A 21631-nucleotide genomic window follows, 5' to 3' on the forward strand; every position below is an offset into this window, starting at 1 on the left:
TTAAATTATCCAGTTTTAGTTTCTTGCCTTTAGACTAGTTACGCATCACCCAAGATATGTAATTCAATAGAATCATACCTGCTACACTAAGTTAAAAAATAAAAATCTTTAACAACTCTTGAGTGGACTGACAAAATTATATCAGAGCATTTTCCATTTGAAATCCAATATTCTACATTGCCTGCAGTCTCTGAAAGCAACTATTCTACCACTTGGAATTGTACTTAAAATTAAATTCTACACTGACCACACAGTAAATTCATAGGTAATGATAAGTTTTCAAGTATATTGTCCTGCCCATCTATAACTGTGCATCTTCTCCAGTGGTTTGAATTCTTAAAGAAATTCATCACAGAAAGGCTTTAGGTTAGAAGTAGAAACATAGCACCTAATAGCACATCTCTGAAACAATTCTCTCTATACTTATTTGAACTTAAGCTCCCTTTCATTGAATAGGTATCACTTTGGAAAAGGCTACAGATGGAAAGAAAAATAGTTTGGTTCATATTGTAATGGAAATCTGTCCAGTTTACATCTATCTCTTCTGTGGAAGGTGGTAATATCAGTGACAAATTAGAAAAAGCTCATTAAACTGGGCAAAAATAAAATAAAATCCCCAAGCTTTCAGACTCATGCTGGAGCCTATCCTCAGGGAACTTCTCTTTCTCCAAAATAAGATGAGGTAAGATAACCTTTACTGACACTTTTTTTTTCTGTGAACACACTGGCACATATTAAAAAAAATGAAATCCTGATACCTGCTCTGAAAAGTGTACGTGTTTTTTTGTGTGTGTGTGCGTCTCTGTGTCTCTGTGTGTGTACATATATATACACATGTACACCAGTGGTGGGGTTCAAATAATTTAACAACCGGTTCTCTGCCCTAATGACCAGCTGGGTAGGCAGGGCTTGGTGGTCATGTGACTTGGTGGTCATGGCCAACTCAGTTGCACTCGCATCAATGGGCGCTTCACCTTAGCTGTTATAATGTCATAAGGGTTAACAGGAGAGGCAGTTTCTAGAAGCAGGGTAAAAACAACACCAGAGTGTTTCCTTCCTGCCTTCCTTACAGGATTAACCTTGTGAAGTGGGGAAAAAAACAAAAGGAGATTTCTTCCAACAACCGGTTCTCCTAACTGCTTAGAAAGTTAACAACCGGTTCTCCCGAATAGGTGCAAACCGGCTGAATCCCACCATTGATGTACAAATATATACATATACATTCAATACACACACTATACAGTACAAATCAATGACAGAATCTAGTTGTTCTGCTTTGGATACCACAGTGGCTCTTCCCAGAAGATAACAAAGAAAACCTTTCATGGGTTTGTCATGGATTTGTCAATATGGAAATTTTGATAAAATTCAACTGAGGACTATGGAAAGGACACAGAGAGACTTTGTAGCCAATCGACACACTGTGTAATTGAAGATGCTTTTATGTTAGATGTGTTGTGTGTTTGTGTTTTTCTGAAAATAAACATTTTATTAAAAAGAAAAAAGAAAATCTGTCATGGAGATAATGTGTAGCATCCCAGACAATACTTGGACCCTGGTCAATCATCACTTGTAAGCTATGTCCTAGATTGAAGGAAGTGAACTTCCAGTAATTTTTTCTGCCATCCTCACCACTATCTCTGCAGCCTTCCTGTCCAAAATAGTAATACATCCAACCACACTGTAATACAATATAACAGGATGCTTTCAATTGTCCCTCTATAAAACTTTAAGGAAAGTGGAACGAAGATCTGCTCTTCTCATAATGACACAGAAAATGTAGACGATGCTATGCCCACTTCACCTGTGTCTCTCTGTTGAGTGACCAAGCTGACTTGCACATCAGCTGCACATCCAGAAACTTTATACTACTCACCACCTCCACAGTTGAACCATTAATATGCAGAGGTGTATGGCTGTACCTGCCTTTTCTGAAATTGACAATGATGTCTGCTGTTTTTCCTACATTTAAAATCAATCAATTTTTATTGTATCAGTACATCAAACTCTCTATTTCCTCCCGGTAATCACTCTCATTACCATCCTGAAGAAGGTCCACCACTGTTGTATCATTTGCATACTTTACAATATGGTTGGCAGCAAACCTTGCACAACAGTCATGGATCAGCAGAGTGAACAACAGCACAATTAGGACACAGCCCTGAGGAGAACCTGTTCTCAAGAATATGGTGTTAGAAATATTAGTCCCAAGGCACACATACTGGGGCCTATCATTGGGGAAATCAAGAATCCAGTTGCACAAAGGAGTAATGAAGCCTACAAGGCCTGATTTTTCTACTAAATACTGAGGAAATAAATGCTAAATTAAAGACAAACAAAGTTAAATGACACAACATTTTGGAAAGAAAGAGATTCCCCAAGGATTGGGCTTCAGCATGAGCCTAAAAGCTTGGAAGAATAAACCTCTGGTCCCAGTGACTTACTCAGACTGGATCCTACAACATTATCCTGGGACATGTATATTTGCCTTCAGTCACAAAATATATATATTGGTCAAATTGCATGTATATGCCTCTTCATGGGAAAAATGCATGAAAATCATCTAAAATTTTCATACTTTGAAAAATTGTAAACCAATGCAAAAATTGAATGAGCTGAATTTAAAGGTGGCGCAGTGGTTAAAAGCAGCACTGCAGGCTACTGCTAGATCAGCAGGTCAGCGGTTCAAATCTCACCGGCTCAGGGTTGACTCAGCCTTCCATCCTTCTGAGGTGGGTAAAATGAGGACCCAGATTGTTGGGGGCAATATGCTGACTCTCTGTAAACCGCTTAGAGAGGCCTGAAAGGCCTATGAAGCGGTATATAAGTCTACTGCTATTGTTAAAACCAAGAAACCAAAAGTAAAAGATGCATTCATCCCTATTAGTATCTTCTCTATGATTGAACAAACATATGAATAAACTAGATTTACATTGCTTTCTCAGCAAATATTTGTATGAATTTAGGAAATGCATAAATAAAATGTGATGTAACCCTTGTAGAGGCCTTGGGAATTTTTTATAAAAACTTCTTTTAAAAATGCATGCTAGATTGATATTAAAATCCTGAATATCTCACTTCAGTGACCATTATCTCTGAGTTGAGTGTCCATAGAGGGTTGCAGTTTTATTTCTTCAGAGACATTTAATCTACAAGTGAAGCTATTTCACAATGGAACAGTCAATAGAGACTGTATCGTTATGTCATTCTACTAAGTCTTTTTACCATGTAATTTACCACTGAGTTACTTTATTGTTACATTACTACTAAGGTAGTAATGTAACAATAAAGATCAGATGTAGAACATATTGAAATCTGTCTTCAGGTGCCTGAAGAAATGTTTCATGAACAAAGATTTGGGGATCATCATCATTTTTTTTTAAAGGAACATAATTATTAATGATTGCTTTTTAGTAGCCTTCAGTATATTCATTGCAGTTATTCTATACACTGCTAAAAAAAACTTGTGTCTGTCTTTTTATAACCTTTCATTTGGTGAAATTGGAAGATACTGAATAACAGTTATTAAACCACGGTAACTCAAATGTGATAACCTGCAGAATGCTGGGAACCATGACTCCCTTGGAAATTTGAGAAAGTGGTAATCACTTCCCGTACTACTGTGCCCTTTGACTACACTTCCCATAAACTCATAGGTTGCAAAGTGCAAGGGAAGATGAGGGGGCTATATACCTTCCCTCTTTCCTGCTTCCCTCTGACTCCTGCAACCAATTGGATGTGGACACGGCAACAATGATTGACTGATTTGGAACCAAGGCATTTCTTAATTATGGTAGTAAGTGAAGGAAAGGTGACAGAGCAATATAGATTCCTGCTGGCAAGGAAGAGCTTGTTGGATGATACCAATGGTTGACAGGTGAACCCTCTTTTTCACAGAATGGAGACATGTTGGGGACATACTGGAATGGGAAGCGTGGCTGCCTCTGCTCCTTTTCCTCCAAGCAAAATGGTAGGCAGTTCCATGGGTCAAACAAAGAGGAGGCATGCCTTTTCAAAAGCAAAATCAATAAGGAAGCTGGCAGGAAGTTGAAAGTTGTGCCTGCTCCCGTTGCTGAGCCCAATCACCTGGTGGCAAAACTCAGTGAATAAGTGTTGGTTGGCTGCTTTGGAACAAATGCTAAAATTTGAAATCTTTTAATAGTGGTTTTGTAGTGAGGGAAGGATGAAGAAGTGATTCAGATACCTACATGCAAAGTAGGGCTGGCAGGGCTGCACTCACAGTTCACAGGTAAGTTCCCTTCCTTCCCAGAGGAAGGAGCCTCTGGGGACATGACAGATGGGTGATGGGGATGCAGTTTTCTTTATTAATCATAGGTCCCTTTGTTTGCCCTCCCCCAGCAAAGTGGCAGGGAGATCTGTAGGTCAGCCAAGGAAAAGGAGGAGTGATTTCCAATGCTTTCTGCCAACTTCTCACAAGCAATGGGGAAGCTACCAGGAATTTGAAAGTTGCTCCCATTCTGCTTTTTTTGCCCATCCATGGTCATTTTGTTTCTCTGTTTAAATAAAAATATGTCTATGAAAGAATGGATCAGCCAGACACAATATAGTTTTCAACTTGCCAAACATCTTTAGAAGCAGAGCTGTAAAGTTTTCTACTTGCTTAAAAATGTGTAGACCTTTGAAAGGAGCTCCTTTTACATATTTTGTTTTATTCTCTGACTTGTGCTCAATATTTAGCTAATTTAGGGTCAAGCCAAGGTTCATTTTATACATAGTGTGAAACTTTTTCACTGGTTTAGTTTCTTTTGGACTCTTTTGTATGTATTAATCACATTTTTAGAATTAGAAATTTCATCCACAATAATAAATAAATCTCTTATTTATATATACATACATACATACATACATACATACATACATACATACATACATACATACATACATACATACATACTTCGGGAGTACTGTAAAACTGGACAGCTGGCTCTGAGCTTCCCCTTCGTTTTGTTAACCCTAGAGAAAATCTTTCTGAGTTCCCTAAAGGCAAAACTTTCTTCAACTGGCTGTACAGTAAGTCAGGCTTATTCAATGAACTGGACCTATAATATTGCTCCAAAGAGCTTTTTTTTTTACTAGGGAGCATAGGCTTTCTATGTGTTTGACTCAGTTATAGTTTCATTCATCAATTCAGAATATTTTCAATTAGTGGGATAACCAAGAGACATAGCTGGCTATTTGTCTATATCAATTTACCTTTTTCTGAAAGAATCACTAGTATTTGCTAGGTATGACTCATTGGGAAAATCTGCCAGCAGCATTTTGGGAAATGAAAAGATAGTAAACTGGAGTCTGAATCATTGACAAAATGATTTTAAAGTTATAAAACTTAAATGTATTACCTGTCCATCCCTCTACCTGACTTTTGCCCCATTATTTAGAATGTAGGGTTTTTTTGTCTTCTTGTGTTTCTGACTAGAGAGTATATTAAATAAAAAAAACTATTTGGATCTATGTCTATAGAGATTCTCAATCATCCAGGTTATGGTTGTCTCAAAAGTACCTTTTCAAAAGGCAATTGGACTTTCTTAGTTTTTTCCCCCCTTGAACATGTTTTGCTTGCCATCCAAAAAGCTTCATCAGTTCTGATGGGATTGGAGGTGAAGAGGGGCAGGATGGAAATATCACATCTGATCATCTGGTCATTAGAACTCTGTCTGAGAGACACAGGGGCTTATTTATGCTGTCAGGATCACCTAAATCAAGAGTGCAAATAGTGTGGAATCTTCTTGGAACAGCTGAAAGGACTAAATTGTAGACAGGAGATAGGCACATAGACAAGAAGGCACAGTCTAAACAGTGCTTCTGATTACTATGATCCAGAAGAAGGCTGTCAAACACCCAGCCCGTGGGCCGGATGCATCACATGCTGGCCATGTCCACAACCAGTTTAGCGAAGGGGGAAAAAAGTCCCAATATGTCACATGACACAGCTATTATGGCATGAGTTTGATACCCCTACTCCAGAAGATTCAGAGAGTGTTGGCATAAGTGTTATGCCAACATTTGAAAAAGGATACCTGTTTTCCTACGGCTATGTGGCATAATATCTTTTCCATGAATTTTCCTTCTTTGGATATACCATAAGCTTAAAGTTTCTGAAAAATACAGTTATTTTTATTGAATCTGCAAATATATTCCTTGGGATAATTGCCAAGACAGTTGAAAACACTCATTTGGAAGTCTTTCTCTGGACTGAAATTACATATGGATGCATCCAGCTTCCAAAGAGTTTAACAAAATTGTGGGAAATAAAACACAACCTCGTATATCGTGTGAATTTGGTTCTCAATATATACTTTTACATCTTTGCATATATGAAAGATGGCCTATGAGTGAAATTGGGAGTATAAATAAATTCATTCTGTTTTAAGACAAAGATAAAATAGCAAAATATAATTAGTGACATAGCCTTTTACATTTGCTGCAAAACACTGGAAGAAGAAGGAATGGAAAATTATGTTTCCTCCTCCTCCACACATTATTATAATTTTTATTGTGGCTATTCTAAAACATCTTAGGGATATTTCTTATAATACCTTTGGTAGTTGAATTCATTTCAGTCATCAGAATTGCTGCAGCAATAAGCTTGGGGTGCTTCATCAAACTTATTGCCCACATAAGGAGGGAGCCTGACAACTCTTGCACTGTGTGTGCTGATATTTTTTTTTCCCTATAACGCCATCAAGATATTGGTCTTAAATGCCACAGGAGAGAGGTTCTTGTTCTTTTAGTTTTCCCTCCTTCTCCTAATTGTAGTTTTAAATAATAACACTTGCAGTTACCACATTTGTAATTTTCATTCAATGCAACTGTATAGCTCTCTACTCAGAAATAGCCCACCGAGATCAATGGATCTTATTTTTTTTAGCTAAATTGGTACAGCATATTATTGTAATGCTGTTTGTGCAATGTGCTTTATTCAGATGGATGGATGGATGGATGGATAGAGGGATGGATGGATAGAGGGATGGATGGATAGATAGATTAAGAGATAGTGAGATAGAGAGATAGATCACAGATAGATATACTGTGAGAAGGAATGTCTATAAGCACCCTGAATATCTATATGTTACAATCTATTTTCAATTAGATATGCACAAATACTGAATTGTATAAAGATCTACATTCCAAAGCAGAGTTTACTAGCTCCAAGATCTTTTATTAAGTAGAACAGCTAAAATTAATGCTTCTAATTTAATCTGTGAGTCAATTATATGATCCTTCTGCCACCATGTGGATCACCCTGAACCCATGAAATTCAGATAAAGAATCCCGATTGTACAATTTATGAGTCCCCCGCCCTCTACTTTTTCTGAATTGATTTTGGAGTTCTCCCCTCTAAAACACATAATATTCAATTATGCGCTTCCTAAATGTGTTTCCTGTATGCTCAAAATGTGTTGTGTCAGCTTGCCTAATGAATAACATACAGCCATGATGACGAACCTATGGCACACGTGCCACAGGTGGCACACAGAGCCATTTGCAAGGTGTTACAAATTTACGATTTGGTGGTAGGGCCATTTTTTCACCCTCTGGAAGCTTCAGGGACCTTCAGGAGGCTTCCCAGAAGGCTCTGCAGGGCAAAAACAGCTCTACGAGTAAACCAGAAGTCACTTCCGCTTTACTCATAGAGCTGTTTTTGCCCTCTGGAGCCTTCAGGGAAGCATCCTGAAGGCTCCTGAAGGCTCAGGAGGACAAAAAATGGACCTATGAGCAAACTGGAAGTCACAATTCCAAAACTTCCGGGTTCCCTGTAGGTCCATTTTTCACCTTCTGGAGCCCTCAGGGGCTTCAGGAGGCTTCCCCGAATGCTCCGGAGGGCAAAAATCGGCCTTATGAATAAATCAGAAGACTTCCAGTTTGTCCATAGATCTGTTTTTCACCCTCCAGAGCCTTCAAGGGCTTCAGGAGGCTTCCCTGAAATCTCCATTGCGCACACAGCATTATGGGTGTGGCACACCTGCGCACAACCCCTCTGCGCTCTCTCTGCTTTTGGCATTATTGCTAATTGTGTGAGACTCACCAGTCTTGCTTTTACAAGCATAATAATAGCATTCTATCATACTATTGACAAGTTTGAGAGCAAAGCTTCTGAAACATGCCCCAAAATATAAATTAATGCATCAAAGCATGCCTCAAGATGTTTCTGACATAGTGATATATGCTACTCATTTTAGGGCATCTCCCATTGATGGAAGTTTTGTGATCTAAACATATAATGAATGCATAAATAAATAAATACATAGGAGATTCTCAAATTGAATTTCCAAAGGGTTGGTTAGTTTTGTTGGTTAGTCACAACATGATAACCTTCATAAATATATCCAACACTGTATTTACTCAAATGATATTCCCTGATTTATGTGTATGTGTCTATTTTGATGTATTCATACATCTAAACACACACAAACACACACACTTTCTACAATACACACATACCTTTTACAGTTAGTAAAAATCAGGAGCTTGTTCATGAATCAGTGAGAATTTTGTTGTGTTCCTTTTTTTAAAGAAAACTATTACCAAGTATGACACCCATTTTTGAATTGAATGGAAAGATGCTGACATTCAAAAATAGAAGAAAGCTAAATTGTTATGCTTGCCAAATCCTATTTGTAAAGGTGGGACATGGAAACACTGATGAAAATAATAGAGGAAAGTCACTTACTGTGGCCTGCTGCTTTTCTGCCTTCTCCGTTGCCTCATTAAGCTGTTTTTGAAAAGTCTCCTGCAGCGATTTCATTTCTTCCCTAGTTTATCGAGGAAACAAAACACAAACTTCATCTCTATTGTCCATTAAAAAATAATGCCTTTGTTTTCTCTTATTTCATGACAAGGCACTTTTAATTACACCAAACCGCTATTGTTTCTGCTTTCCTGAAGTGGCTTACTAATAAAGCTAAATAAAACAACCAGTGCACACACCAATAAGATTCCTAAAGCAAAATTCAGAAATAGGAAATTGCCTGTCTTTGTATCTACTATATAGCCTGCTGTGTGAGATATTGCCACTTGAATAATTCTGGCTGGTCAAAAAAGTGCAATTGCCATAAGCAAAGAAACTCTAAACAATGGTATGTTGAATCAGAATGAGATTATTGTAAGTGGAAACCATTCTGCATTTTATTTTAAAACAAATGAGCAAAAATGCTTGTTAAATGTTAAATGTAATTATTAGTATTTTTGTTTCCAAAGTAAGTCCCCTGGTTACAAAATTACGTTCAGAAACAATCAGTAGAAAAAGACGCGCTCACACAATCTTGAATTCTTAGAGAAACAAAGGCAGATCTCAAGCTTTATTGGTGTTAGGAAATGATGTGGTTTTTCTATGAGTCAAATCACATGCCGATTGAGTTTCTATTGCAGAGATCAGATTGGATATACTTGTTTCCAAAGACACATCCACTATAAGGCTACTTCTGCTGACTGATGGCTCACTGCAATTTGGCAGTTCAAATCTCACCAGGCTCAAGGTTGACTCAGCCTTCCATCTCTCCGAGGTGGGTAAAATGAGGACCCAGATTGTTGGGGGCAATTTGCTGACTCTATAAACCACTTAGAGAAGGCTGTAAAAGCTGTGTGAAGCAGTATATAAGTCTAAGTGCTATTGCTATATTACATAACTGAGCATCTGTTCCTATTAAATGCTCACTATGTTTCCAACAGCTTACACAGTATTCATTTAGTGATTGTTTATTTCCTACTGAAATACCTGCACCAAAATAATTCCAGTGAACTGTAAGATGTAATAGTGTTATCATATTTGGACTTCCTAAAATAATGTACAAGAGTATTTATATTTTTATTCTACTTTTTCTTCATAATGCAAAGTGCCATATACAGCATGGGGGAATCCCTTTCATTCTATTTCAACCATCTTAGGTGAGGTGGATAAAAGCTGGTAAAGAATGTCCTATCCAAATGTACCTAATGGGTTCATAGCCAAGAGAGATCTTCATTTTTCATTCACCATGCTCCAAATCCAACATTTTATGCAAATGAACAGACACCCATTCCTACTCAGAACCTACACATAATCATGCCTACATCTTCCCCTCCTAAATCTTCTTCACTGTCTATCCCTACAATAATCAGTAGGAAAGCTGGATCTTAGAAGGCAATGAAAAAGGAAGAGTGGATGCTAAGTTGGATGTCAAAGAAAAAAAGAAGGATTCCTGTACAGGGAAGGCTGGATTTGAGTTTGTGGAAACAGGAAGAAAAGAGCTAGATCCTGGGCTAATATGGGGATAATGGAAAATGGATTGGTGACAGCAAAGGTAGAAGTTTTGTAGAAATTTCTCAAAACAAACTTAATTGACTCAATAACACTCCTAAGAACTGGGTATTTTCTCTAAGAAGTGTCACTAAAAAGCTAGTCTTGGACAACTGTGTTACGTTTCAGTTGGATGATGCTTCAAGCATAGTAGCCTCTCAAAGCTTCTTCATGAAGTGAATGAGACCCTGTCACTTCTGATATGTGACCATGCTGATCCATTTCAGTTTGTTTTGGAGCCTTTCTCAGTCTTCTGAGAAATTCTCAATCTTATGAGCCATGGTTAGAATGCAGTACTGCAGGCTAGTCCTGCTGCCAGCTGCCTGCAATTTGGCAGATCAAATCTCACTAGGCTCAAGATTGACTCAGCCTTCCATCCTTCTGATGTGGGCAAAATGATGACTCAGATTGTTTGGGACAACATGCTGACTCTGTAAACTGCTTAGAGGGCTGTAGAAACTCTATGAAGCGGTATATAAGTCTAAGTGCTATTGCTATAGCTTCTTTTAAGGGGTTTACACTAGCAAAGAAGACAGAAAACCTTTCATCCTCCAGGCTGGTTGGCTTCAGCAAATGCTCCTGAAAACCCTGCATGGCATGAGTCCATGCTTCTTAAGGTCTCACCCTAATGGGACTGGCCCACACCACCATGCTGGCAAAGGGAGCATGCTGAGGATTCCATCAGCCAAGAAGTTTCAGCTGGCAGGCTCCAAGAAGCCTTCTCTGCCATGGCTTCTGCCCTCTGGAACATCTTACTCTCTGGTGAGATTGTCTCTTATCATCCTGATGTTTTGAGAGTGCCTTAAGACCTGGCTATGCCAGAGAGTTTGAAGCAGTGGTGGGATTAAAAAAAATACTACCAGTTTTGTGGGCATGGCTTGATGGTCATGGCATGGCTTGGTGGGCATGGCTTGGTAGGCGTGGCAGGGAAAGGATACTGTAAAATCTTCATTCTCACTCTTCTCCAGGGGAAGGTTACTGCAAAATTCCCATTTCCTCCTATCATCTGGGACTTAGGAGGCAGACAATAGATGGTGGCGGGGACAGTCAGAGGTGGTATTTACCAGTTCTCTGAATTACTCAAAATTTCTGCTACCAGTTTTCCAGAACTGGTCAGAACCTGCTGAATACCACCTCTGTCTTGAAGACCCAATGGGGGAATTTCACGTGACCCGTCAAAAGCGCGGACGGCAAAAGCGCGATCGACAAAATCGCGCCTTTGACGTCATCACAGCGCGACGAAAAAGATCGAAAAATTCAAATAAAAATTAATAAAAATTAAATTAAAGCAAGCCGATTCACATAAAGGTAAGGGTTAGGGTTAGGGTTAGGGTTAGGGTTAGGTTAAGGGTTAGGGTTAGCTTTAGAGCGTTAGCGTTAGCGTTAGGGTTAGGATAAGGGTTAGCGTTACGTTTTTCGTTACTTTAACGGTTAGGTTTAGGGTTAGGTTTAGGGTTAGGTTAAGAGTTAGGGTTAGGGTTAGGGTTAGGGTTAGGGTTAGGTTTGGGGGGGTTAGGGGAAGGTTTTAGCTTTATTTTTACATTTTTTCGATCTTTTTCGTCGCGCTGTGATGACGTCACAGCGCGCTTTTGTCGAGCGCGATTTTGTCCTACGCGCTTTTGTGGTGGAACCGAATTTCATACTGGAGGTGGTTGATTAATTAAAACCTAATCCCAACTCCTCACCTGCTATGTGTCCAACCCCCACCTTTCCTGGTTTTAATGTTTTGTAATTATCAATGATTTTACTGTGCATTACTGTTGATTTTAGTGTCTTTTTTGTTTTAGAGTCATTGGATATGAGAAGGGAAGCAAATAAATTTTCTAAAGAAATAAAATAAACTCAGCCTGACCTAGGCTTGGAAAAAAAGCATGAAGTGGAAAAACAAAAGCCTATTTCTTAGAAATTCTTGGAGGCAGGGTAACCAGTGATGAAAACAGGTTAAACAAGAACATGCAAATATGAAAATCTTCCACTGATTGATGATCTTCAGCTTGCACACATCTGCAGTATTTTCTTGGGCAATGGTATTCATCTGTTTACATCAGCCAATGGATGGCATTAGAACCCAGATGCAAAACTATCAAGAATAAGAGATTAGAAGCAGGTAGTCTCTCATTAATTTCCATAATTGGGATCAGCAACACAGTCCTAAAGTGAAAAGTCATGTGACCTCACTGACTTATGGCAGCAATTGCAACAGTTCCAGTTCCAATTGTCAGGTAAATCCTGCAAGATTGCAAAATCTCACTGTCATGTGATTACCATTTGCAACCTCCTGCTGGCTTCTCCATTGAGTTTGCTTGTCAGAAGCTGGCAAATCAGGTCACAAACTTTAATCATGGACTGTTGCCACTGTTATAATTGTGAGCCAGTTGCCAAGTGATGAATGATGAACATGCATCTGTAACTACACTGCAACAGCTGCAACTACAAGGACTAGTTGCAAATCTTTATTCGGCATCTTTGAAACTTCAATTGGTCACTGAATAATGCTACCGGTAGAGAGGGGTTCCAAATCCCCAAGTTGTAGCCTGCTACTAGGCCTGTGGCATATTGGGAATTGGGCCATGCATGCAGCTGATGAGGACATTAAGCTCTTTCTGCCCAAATGGAGACCACGCAAACACAACCATCCCTTCTCCTCTGTCTCCACCATCGCTGCCAGTCCATGGAACTACAAAGTTTAGGAACTGCTGTTGTAGAGTCTTAATTTCCACCATGTCTTAATATATTAATACAGAAGTGCTGCTAAGGAATCACAATTCTAATAATAACAGAACATTTTGAAAGGAAGAGCTACATATTAAATGTAAAAGCTATCATGTACATTGCCAATTAGGTTCAATGGAATAATTTCAGAGACCTAGTTTTTTTCAATAAATAAAGTGGGGAAATGTTTTTTAGTTGTTTTGGAAAATTTATTGCAGGGTAGAGAAGATAATGCATTGAGGTTCAGATTTTATCTGATAGGTTCCTTTATGCTGATGGACATACAGTTAGGTTGTTTAACTATTGAACATTGTTTCTTTGCATCAATGGATTGTTGGATTGTTCTTTGCATGAATTACAGGGCAATTTTGTGCCTTACTCTTTTGAATTGCTAGGCACATTTTAAAATGTGTGTCTTTTGAAGCAAAAAGGCTCTGAAATCCAGGAATTATTTAAGAAAGTGCTTATATTGGCATTATTTGCTTTATGGTTTTAATTGCATTAGTTTGGAGAATCAGAAGATAAGCTGAGGGGAATAGCCAACACTTTAGAAGAGAGACTCAAATTGCAATACTTTGTTGTAAGTCAGACAATATGTTTCATAAATTTTAAATGGATTGAAAATCTTCCCTTATCAATCCTGACACTATTTGAAAAGTGTGCGGAAGCGCAAGTGTGCATAGCATTATTTTTTTTACTTTCCCCAGATGGGGGTTCTTAAAATTCATCTCCTTGCTCTATCTTTTTCTTTTGATATGTTTGATGCCTCAACAGCAGGGGTGAAATGCTACCAGTCCAGACCAGTTCACCTGAACTGGTAGTAAAAATTGTACTTGGTCTACTGCATGTGCTTCAATAACAATTCCATGATTCTGTGTGTTTCTTTCATGTATGCAGAATAGTCAGCAGGTACTGAAAGGTGTATTTTGCCACTGTGTAAAAATGTATTAGCCAAAAATCTATAAGATACACCCCAAAGTATTCAGAGAGCAAAATATTTGTTGTTCAGTGATTCTAAATATGCGAGAAACAGTGGAAAAGTCTAGAAGCTGTGAAATGTAATGAGCCTGGACTTACTATCTCCTTTCTGTATTAATTGCTTTGAATCAATGTCTGCATATGACTCCCCACAATTAGAAGTTTTTTTTAAAAAACCTTACTTCATCTTGCAGCTTATATGTTGAGTTGGTAAACATGGTCTATGGATATTTTTGAATTGAAATATATTTAGAAATTATAAATGTATAGTTGTGATATATTTATCTGGATTTCTTAATAAAAGAAACGGGTTCCTTACTGGGCTCCTCTAAATCCTGTGTCTTATTATAAAATATAGACATTTGCTCTTTCTTTCCTGCTCATTGCTTCATTCTGACCTTTGGCATCTATCAGCTTTAAAAGTTTGAGAAGAACCACTGTAGATTTTATCTGCCAGACAGTCTAAAAAAAATCCATCACTGGGAAATTGTCATAAAATAAACCTGAAGATATGCATTCAAATAAAGTTTCTGATTAGCTTTAACAAATTGAGACTTCAGAGTTGAAGAGTCTTTTTTCTAGGACGTCTTTGCAAGCAAAATGAAAATATTTTTTTCCCAAATGGAATAGAGTATATCATAGAAGTAACTTCCCATGCAGAAAATTGGTTCAACAAAAAGATCCAGATCTTGCTTTTTCTTGTTAACTTTACTATTTGCAAGAGGTCTCCCCCTCCACCCGGCTTTTAACTTCAAAACATGAAACTAGTGTTTCAGATCAGATTGTGAATTTTTATGATCCATTTCTTATGTGAATGTCTTGGTTTGCTGACTGGCTTAACAAGGTAAGAATTCATCATTGTTTTCTGTTTATGTGAGAAAATATAATAGTTAGGGCAAATAAATGCTGAATCATACCTTTGTTTCTGGCCTAATTCCAAGAGTTTTTGTACATCGCTTTTTGCTGATGCCTCATCATTTTTCAAAGACTGATAACAAAAAGAAGAAACCAGGTGTTACCAAGGAGATCCCTTAAAATTTTCACCACTAAAATTATTCATTTTGATTTTTTTGTATTAACCACTGTATGTGAAAAATACAGCACATTTATGACAGAAAAGAAAGTAAAGTACAACTTTGTTCTTCTATTGCCGAGACTTAACAGCACACTCAAATAAATTGGGTGGTTCATAAGGCAGAAGTTGATTTAACATGAATCTGAACATGAAATTCATTCAAATATCAATATACACAATATAATTATAAACTACCAAGAGTAATTAACTGAGATGGGTAGCTCAAGAAATTGAATAAATAAATTAGGCAAAAGTTTAGTTGTTATCATCATGCTTGGGTGGGGCTAATCATGGTTTCCAGCCTAATATTATGATACACTTTTTCCCCAGACTAATATTATGTCGTACTTTTTACACTACCAGTTGGATTTAAGACAGAAAATAAGACCTTGGTTCTTCAACTCATATGCCTTTATTTTTTTTCACAGAGCAAGCAGAGTAAGAATGAAAAATGAAATATTAAAAGTGATTTTATCTTTGGCTTCCTGTCTTCTTCATTTCTTTGACTTTCATTCATCACTAAACCACAAATGGAGGAAGGGCCACATAAGTCTTCTCTAAATGATCCATTCTCTGCAAGAAGTTTAATTGGTAAGAGGAATTGGGAACTGAGCATATCACATTTAGGAGTTGTTTTTTTAAAAAAAGAATGCTGCTGGTGTTCAGAAAGGAACAATAATTAGAAAAGAAAACTGAAGGATCAAAGTTATTTTGCCTTCTAAATCTTGAAAACATCTACTATTATTATAGCAATGGCACTTAGACTTATGTACTGCTTCATACTGTTTTTATAGCCCTCTCTAAGCAATTTACAGAATCAACAAATTGCCCCCAACAATCTAGGACCTCATTTTACCAACCTCGGAAGGATGGAAGGCTGAGTCAACCTTGAGCCTGGTGAGATTTGAACTGCCGAACTGCAGCTAGCAATCAGTTGAAGTAGCCTGCAGTACTGCACTCTAATCACTGAGCCATCTTGGCTCTATTATATTAATATTCACTTTAAAAGATTACACAATTCTATAGAAGGGTTGAAAGGGGGAGCTGATGTGAATGAATAGGCAACCTCCCATTCAAAATGCTTTTCACCACTGTCTCTTGTGGAGAAGGGTCTGAAGGGAAGTAAGTTATGCATGCTTTAATATGGTCAAAAAAGGTTTCATGCCATAAGTCCATCCAAGAAGACAGAATTACAGATCATACAGGCATTTCTACTGACACTTCAGAAGAACCCCACAGTGAAGAGGAAAGTCAGGAAAAGCAATTTGACCACATCCCATGTCCACATTTTATACTTATGTGAGCCAAATAAGTAATATCACAGAGCTAATATCAAATGCATTTTACAGCTATGGTAGAACAGGAGGAAAGACATAAATTCTGACCTGAAGGTTTACTTTAATTCCCTCCAGCTCTTTGGATGTCTTCGACAGCTGGCGAAGTATGTTGCTTCTTTCCTTAAAGACTTCTTTAAGTTGTCTTTCCAGCTCTTCATAGCCCTGTCTAACACATTAAAAAACAGCACTGAGATTGTCTCAAAATAACTGAAGCAGCACAAATACAACTGGAATTACACCTTGGTTTGATTACTGCAGTCCTCAGTTCTTTACTGACCAAAATGAGGATTATTTGTTATTTTTGTTTTTAGTCCATGATCTAAACATCAATAGCCTAATTCTCATGTATTTGGATAGCAGCCTTATTATCTGTTAGGCTTTTGTAAAGTACCATTTTTGTTGTGGCCCAGCAGGAGCCATTGGAGCTGCCACCAGACTCTGACAGCGAGGGGCCCTGTGAGTCGGCTCTGGAGGATGTGAAGGACCCTGGACAGGGTTCCAACTCTGAGCAGGGTGCAGAAAGACTGCTTGGCCACCAGGTGGCGCCTGAGCCTTGGATCAGTGGGGAGGAGACAAGGGAGAGTGATCCAGAAGCCAGCAGTGAGTTGTTCCTGGATGCCCAGAATCGAAGAGCTAATAGGTGTCAGGAACAGTTACACAAGTACAGGAGGTAATTGCACTCAGCTGGTGGTCATTAGGCTCCTCTCCAGACTATAAAAAGGCTGCTTGTGCACACACCCCTCTTGCAGAAGTCAATGCATTGACTAAAGAGAACTTTTGTAACTAACTTGGCAGGCTGGATTGCTGCCAAGGTTTGTGTGAGTTGCTGCCAAAGTCCTTATCTGTTTGTTATGCTTGGCTTTCAGCCACCGAGGTGTTGGTTTCTTGCTATTAAAGTACATTCCACTTAAGCTTGTCTTGGCTTTCGTTACTGGAGGAGGAGGGGGTCAGAACACATTTTCAATAAAAATCTGCTTATTCTAACCAGCATCTGTCGGGCAATATTTTAAATTTGACAAATGTTACCTTTTGGGGTGACTTTCATATTGAAAATAAAGAAATGAAAAAAAATATATTGGGAAAAGTATTCAGCTCAGCTGTCTAATGTACTCTTTGCTATTTAATATTACTACTCTCTTGCTGTTTTATACACACACATTTCCCGAGACTATCCTTTTTCTCTGGAAAAGAAATCAATAGCAAAGATACATTAAAAGAGGAAAATTAGCACAATTCAGTTCTGAGTTTGGAGTCAATATCCAGAAGAGAAAAATAGGGATGATGATGATTGGTGAGGATCAGGATGAGGATTTAATAGTTTGAGGGGGAAAGTTGGCACAAAGGGTGAATGGATTGTTAAAATATCCTTTGTGCTGCAGAATTGAAAACTATTTCCTCTGAATGTAATTGAATGATATTACTGCAATTATATGAAAGAAATAAGTATCAAACAATGCACTCTTTTGTGGATTCCAAAGCATCAGTGATAAAATATGAAGTAACCAGAGAGTAGAGGAAAACTTGCATGCTGATGCAATCTGGAAAGGCAATAAATTATTCCTTCTGTCATCAGAGCTGAAGCAGACAATAAATTCTGAACCAGTGACAAGAAAAAAGAACTTATTATCTCCAATCTAAAGTTGCTTATTCATGAATTAATAGACTTAAGCAATGATGTCACTAGGCAATTTCAATCTTATCACACTCCTAGCTGTCAATGTATTTTTGCTATTTAATAGACATAAAGTTTACTTCAATTGTGAAATATAAGAAAACTATTTCAATCATTGTTCTTGCATTATTCCCTGGTTTTACAACTGCTGATTTGTTATATGTATACTATAATAAAACAGACAAGAAGTTCATCAACACTAATAAGAGTTTTTCAGCTTTATATTTTTAAACTTTTATGAAGCAGTATAGTAACCAGTCATGGTTGTCCCAAAGATGCTTTTTCAAGAGGCAACTGGACTTTCTTGTTTTTCTTTGAAAACATTTCACTTCTCATTCAAGAAGCTTTTTCAGCTCTGATTGGATGGTGGAGAATAGAAGGATTTAAATTCTTTGCTTCTTGAAAAAGCACCTGTGTAACCGTAGGAATAAAATAACATTTACTGCTAAAATGTATTTCTTTGGCAATGAAAACAACTGTTAACAAGTAACATAATATTCATCTGTGAAAAGGAGTTCGTACAAGTAACATCATGGTCATCGGTGGCCATGTATATTCCTGGAAATACCCTTGGCAGGAAGGAGAGGTGGAGCAAAATTTTGGAAGTAATATCAGATTCCTTGGACCTCAGACAATGTTGAATGCATTGAACCAGGTAATGAAATTAGCTCTTTTGCTCGGTGTCCTATCATCTGTCACTTTCCAGGTCTAGATTTTTGCTCAGAAGTCAGCCTTTACTGAACCATAGAAATTCCCAGAGTTTTTTCTGATTCTTTACTAAGTTTATTGTTCTGACCCCCTGGCCTGTGAATAAACCAGAACACAGGCTTGGCTGTTTGCCACTGTTCAATTACTGAGATAACGAATCCTTTGGCTGAGGGCCCAGGCAACCCACGTTCAATAGAGTAACTCTGCAGCAACCCAGATAGTTCAAACGAAGCAACGCAGATAGTCCAAATGAACAGACACGACTAGAATACACAGATAGATTTCCTTAACTACTAATTTGAACGTTTTTTTCCTGCAAATGTCCCCTCCCAATACCTCATCTATAATCTCTCTTGGGAGGGGCCAACCACCTGTGATTAATCATCTTCTGTAAGTCTGCCTACAGAGTTGCTGCTTCCGTTTCTCAGCCTTTCTCAATCTAGCATCAGGGACAAACTGCCTTTGATCCTCCCCACTGCTCCATGCCTCAGGTGCCACCTGGTGGCCAACCAGCCTCTCTGGTCCCTGCTCTGAGTCTGAACCCTGCCCAGAGTCCTCCACATTGTCCAGGGCAGACTCATATGGTTCCTCACTATCCAAGTCCATCAGCAGCTCAACCTGATCCTGCTGGGCCACAACAGTTTACTATTTAAAGAATTTTTGTTAGAATATGAATGACTGCAGAGTTCTGATCTGGTAACCAAAGACTTGATAATTCAGGTGGAAGCTACATATTGGGGCAGTATAAATCAATTGTGTTTCAATGCCAATTTAAGTTTCAAAGAGGCATGAGTCAGTTTGAATTTATTATTTGAAAATCAAGAGTCAATTGATCTGATCTGAATCACTACAAGATTTGAATTAAAAAAAGATTTATTCATATGCAGCTATTTCACTTTTTACAGAATAGGATGAAAATAGTAGGGAGAATAAACTTTAAGAGGAGTTTATTGCCAAGGTCAATGCCAGGTTTCCACTGAATATTTCCAAAGGGTTTTTTCCAATATTGTTTTAGTATAGGCATTCTTCAAAGAGATAGTAAAAATGTTCTTTTTCTGTTTGCCTTCCTGGGATTTGTGAATGAATGAAAAATAAAATTGATATGTTCTTGTAGGGTGGTGTAGTTTGCTTTTCTGATCACTGTCCTTTCTGTCATGTCAAGCAGGATTGGTATAACTAGTTGGGAAGTTTGGTCTCTTATGAACAGGAGTCCTTATCACCATTTTAGCAAGGTGTCAACCTTAACAAATCACATTGCTAAAGCTTGACTTCTCGTGAAACAAGGAATTGGAAGAAAAAATGTTGACTTGCCCATATGGGGCATTACAGCTTTGCTGTCACTGTTGATTGGGGTTCCATAGAGGCCAGGAAACCTGCCATAGCTGATTGGTAAGCTTGGCCTCTCCTGTAGAGGGATTTCCTTATTACTTACAGGATTCAGTTGTGTCAGGTTTTGGACAGACAGTAATATTATGTGTTTGTTAATTAACCCAAGAAGCAGAATCAGTTTTCCAGAGGAAGATACTATGTTATATTGTAGATAAAGAGGCTACCGGAGAAGAATTGGCATTTGTAGCCTTGCCTTCCTCTATTATTACTATAAACATTTAAACCAGTACTTGTGATAGTTAGCATAGCACTCATCCACTCATCATTAGAAGACTTAAGTCTGCCCCAATTATGAAGAATAGAGAAGTAGAGTTTGACCCAAGAGCTTATCTGGGCAATGTTCAAAATTATGAAAGCTAAGTTAAACTGCATTATTAATTGTATTAGTAGATCAACATGGAAGCAGCAGTGTCTGTGGTGTGTGTATCAAAATGGTCAAGGTTGCAAAAAAAGGCCATCCTGCCTGTTTTCTCTCTCACATTCACACATGCACATATGCACACTAGACATGTTGCATCAAGTATAACATTCCATTAGCACAAGATCTAATAAAGCTTAAGGCTTATGTGGGCTACATTAAGGAAATTGAGGGCCGAGAGAGTGAATGAAGTTCAACGCAGTATTAGCACTAGTATCCCCCCCCACCATATTTCTGGGGGCAAAGCATTTCATAAGATGATAAAATTGACCAGATACTTATCAACAATAACGACTATAACTTCATTCAGAATCTTCCTTGTGCTCTCTTGATATATGGAGGTAGAGTTATAATATTGTGTATTGTCTTTAGCAAGCTTAACAGTAGCAGAAAAACCACCAGATCTATGATTCATTTCAAATTTCTTCAAAGATTTTCAGAGACCTCTAATTCAACTTATGTGTTCTTACTCTTATTCAAAGATTTCCTTTGGAATAAAACCCGCCATCCTGGGCCCAACATTTGGGAAGCCAGGCTCTGCCTGTCACAAGCCAGGACAAAGGGTGAATGACAGAGGAGTAACACCTCCTTAAAAAACCTTGGTCCAGCTGGCCTGGCTTTCCAGGGTTACAGGAGAAAATGATCAACAGTTTTGAAGGCAGAAAAGAGCTTTACCACCACCCCCCAATGGCAGATAATAGCAATATAGCAGTAGACTTATATACCGCTTCATAGGCCTTTCAGGCCTCTCTAAGCGGTTTACAGAGAGTCAGCATATTGCCCCCAACAATCAGATAAAGCGGCAGAACCATCTTCTAAGACAAGGGAAACTCTGATTACAAACCTCCACTGACTTGTGGCTATATCCATTACTGGAAAAGACTTCAGGAGTTAACTTTGAGACAAAATCCAGAGCGGAGTCCTGGAAGCAGTTTGTGACTGTGTATAACCATGTTCTGGTAATAGCAATAGCAGTTAGACTTATATACCGCTTCATAGGGCTTTCAGTTCTCTCTAAGTGGTTTACAGAGTCACCATATCGCTC

General features: G+C 38.2%; 1 protein-coding gene across 2 annotated transcripts in view; it reads right to left on the bottom strand.

The window, feature by feature from the left end:
- Positions 1-21631, bottom strand: part of LUZP2 (leucine zipper protein 2) — a 377051-nt gene that overhangs the window by 153225 nt on the left and 202195 nt on the right. For both annotated transcript variants that reach the window (XM_087718962.1, XM_087718968.1), the window contains exons 2-4: positions 16448-16565; positions 14905-14975; positions 8693-8774 (exon numbers count right to left, since the gene is read on the bottom strand). In XM_087718962.1, the coding sequence (XP_087575088.1) occupies positions 8693-8774; positions 14905-14975; positions 16448-16565 (271 nt within the window). The remainder of the gene's footprint in view (positions 1-8692; positions 8775-14904; positions 14976-16447; positions 16566-21631) is intronic.

Source organism: Thamnophis sirtalis, unplaced genomic scaffold (genome assembly GCF_051295495.1).
Source record: "Thamnophis sirtalis isolate CommonGarterSnake01/CBP01778 unplaced genomic scaffold, rThaSir2_p1.2 scaffold_1, whole genome shotgun sequence".
Taxonomy (NCBI): domain Eukaryota; kingdom Metazoa; phylum Chordata; class Lepidosauria; order Squamata; family Natricidae; genus Thamnophis; species Thamnophis sirtalis.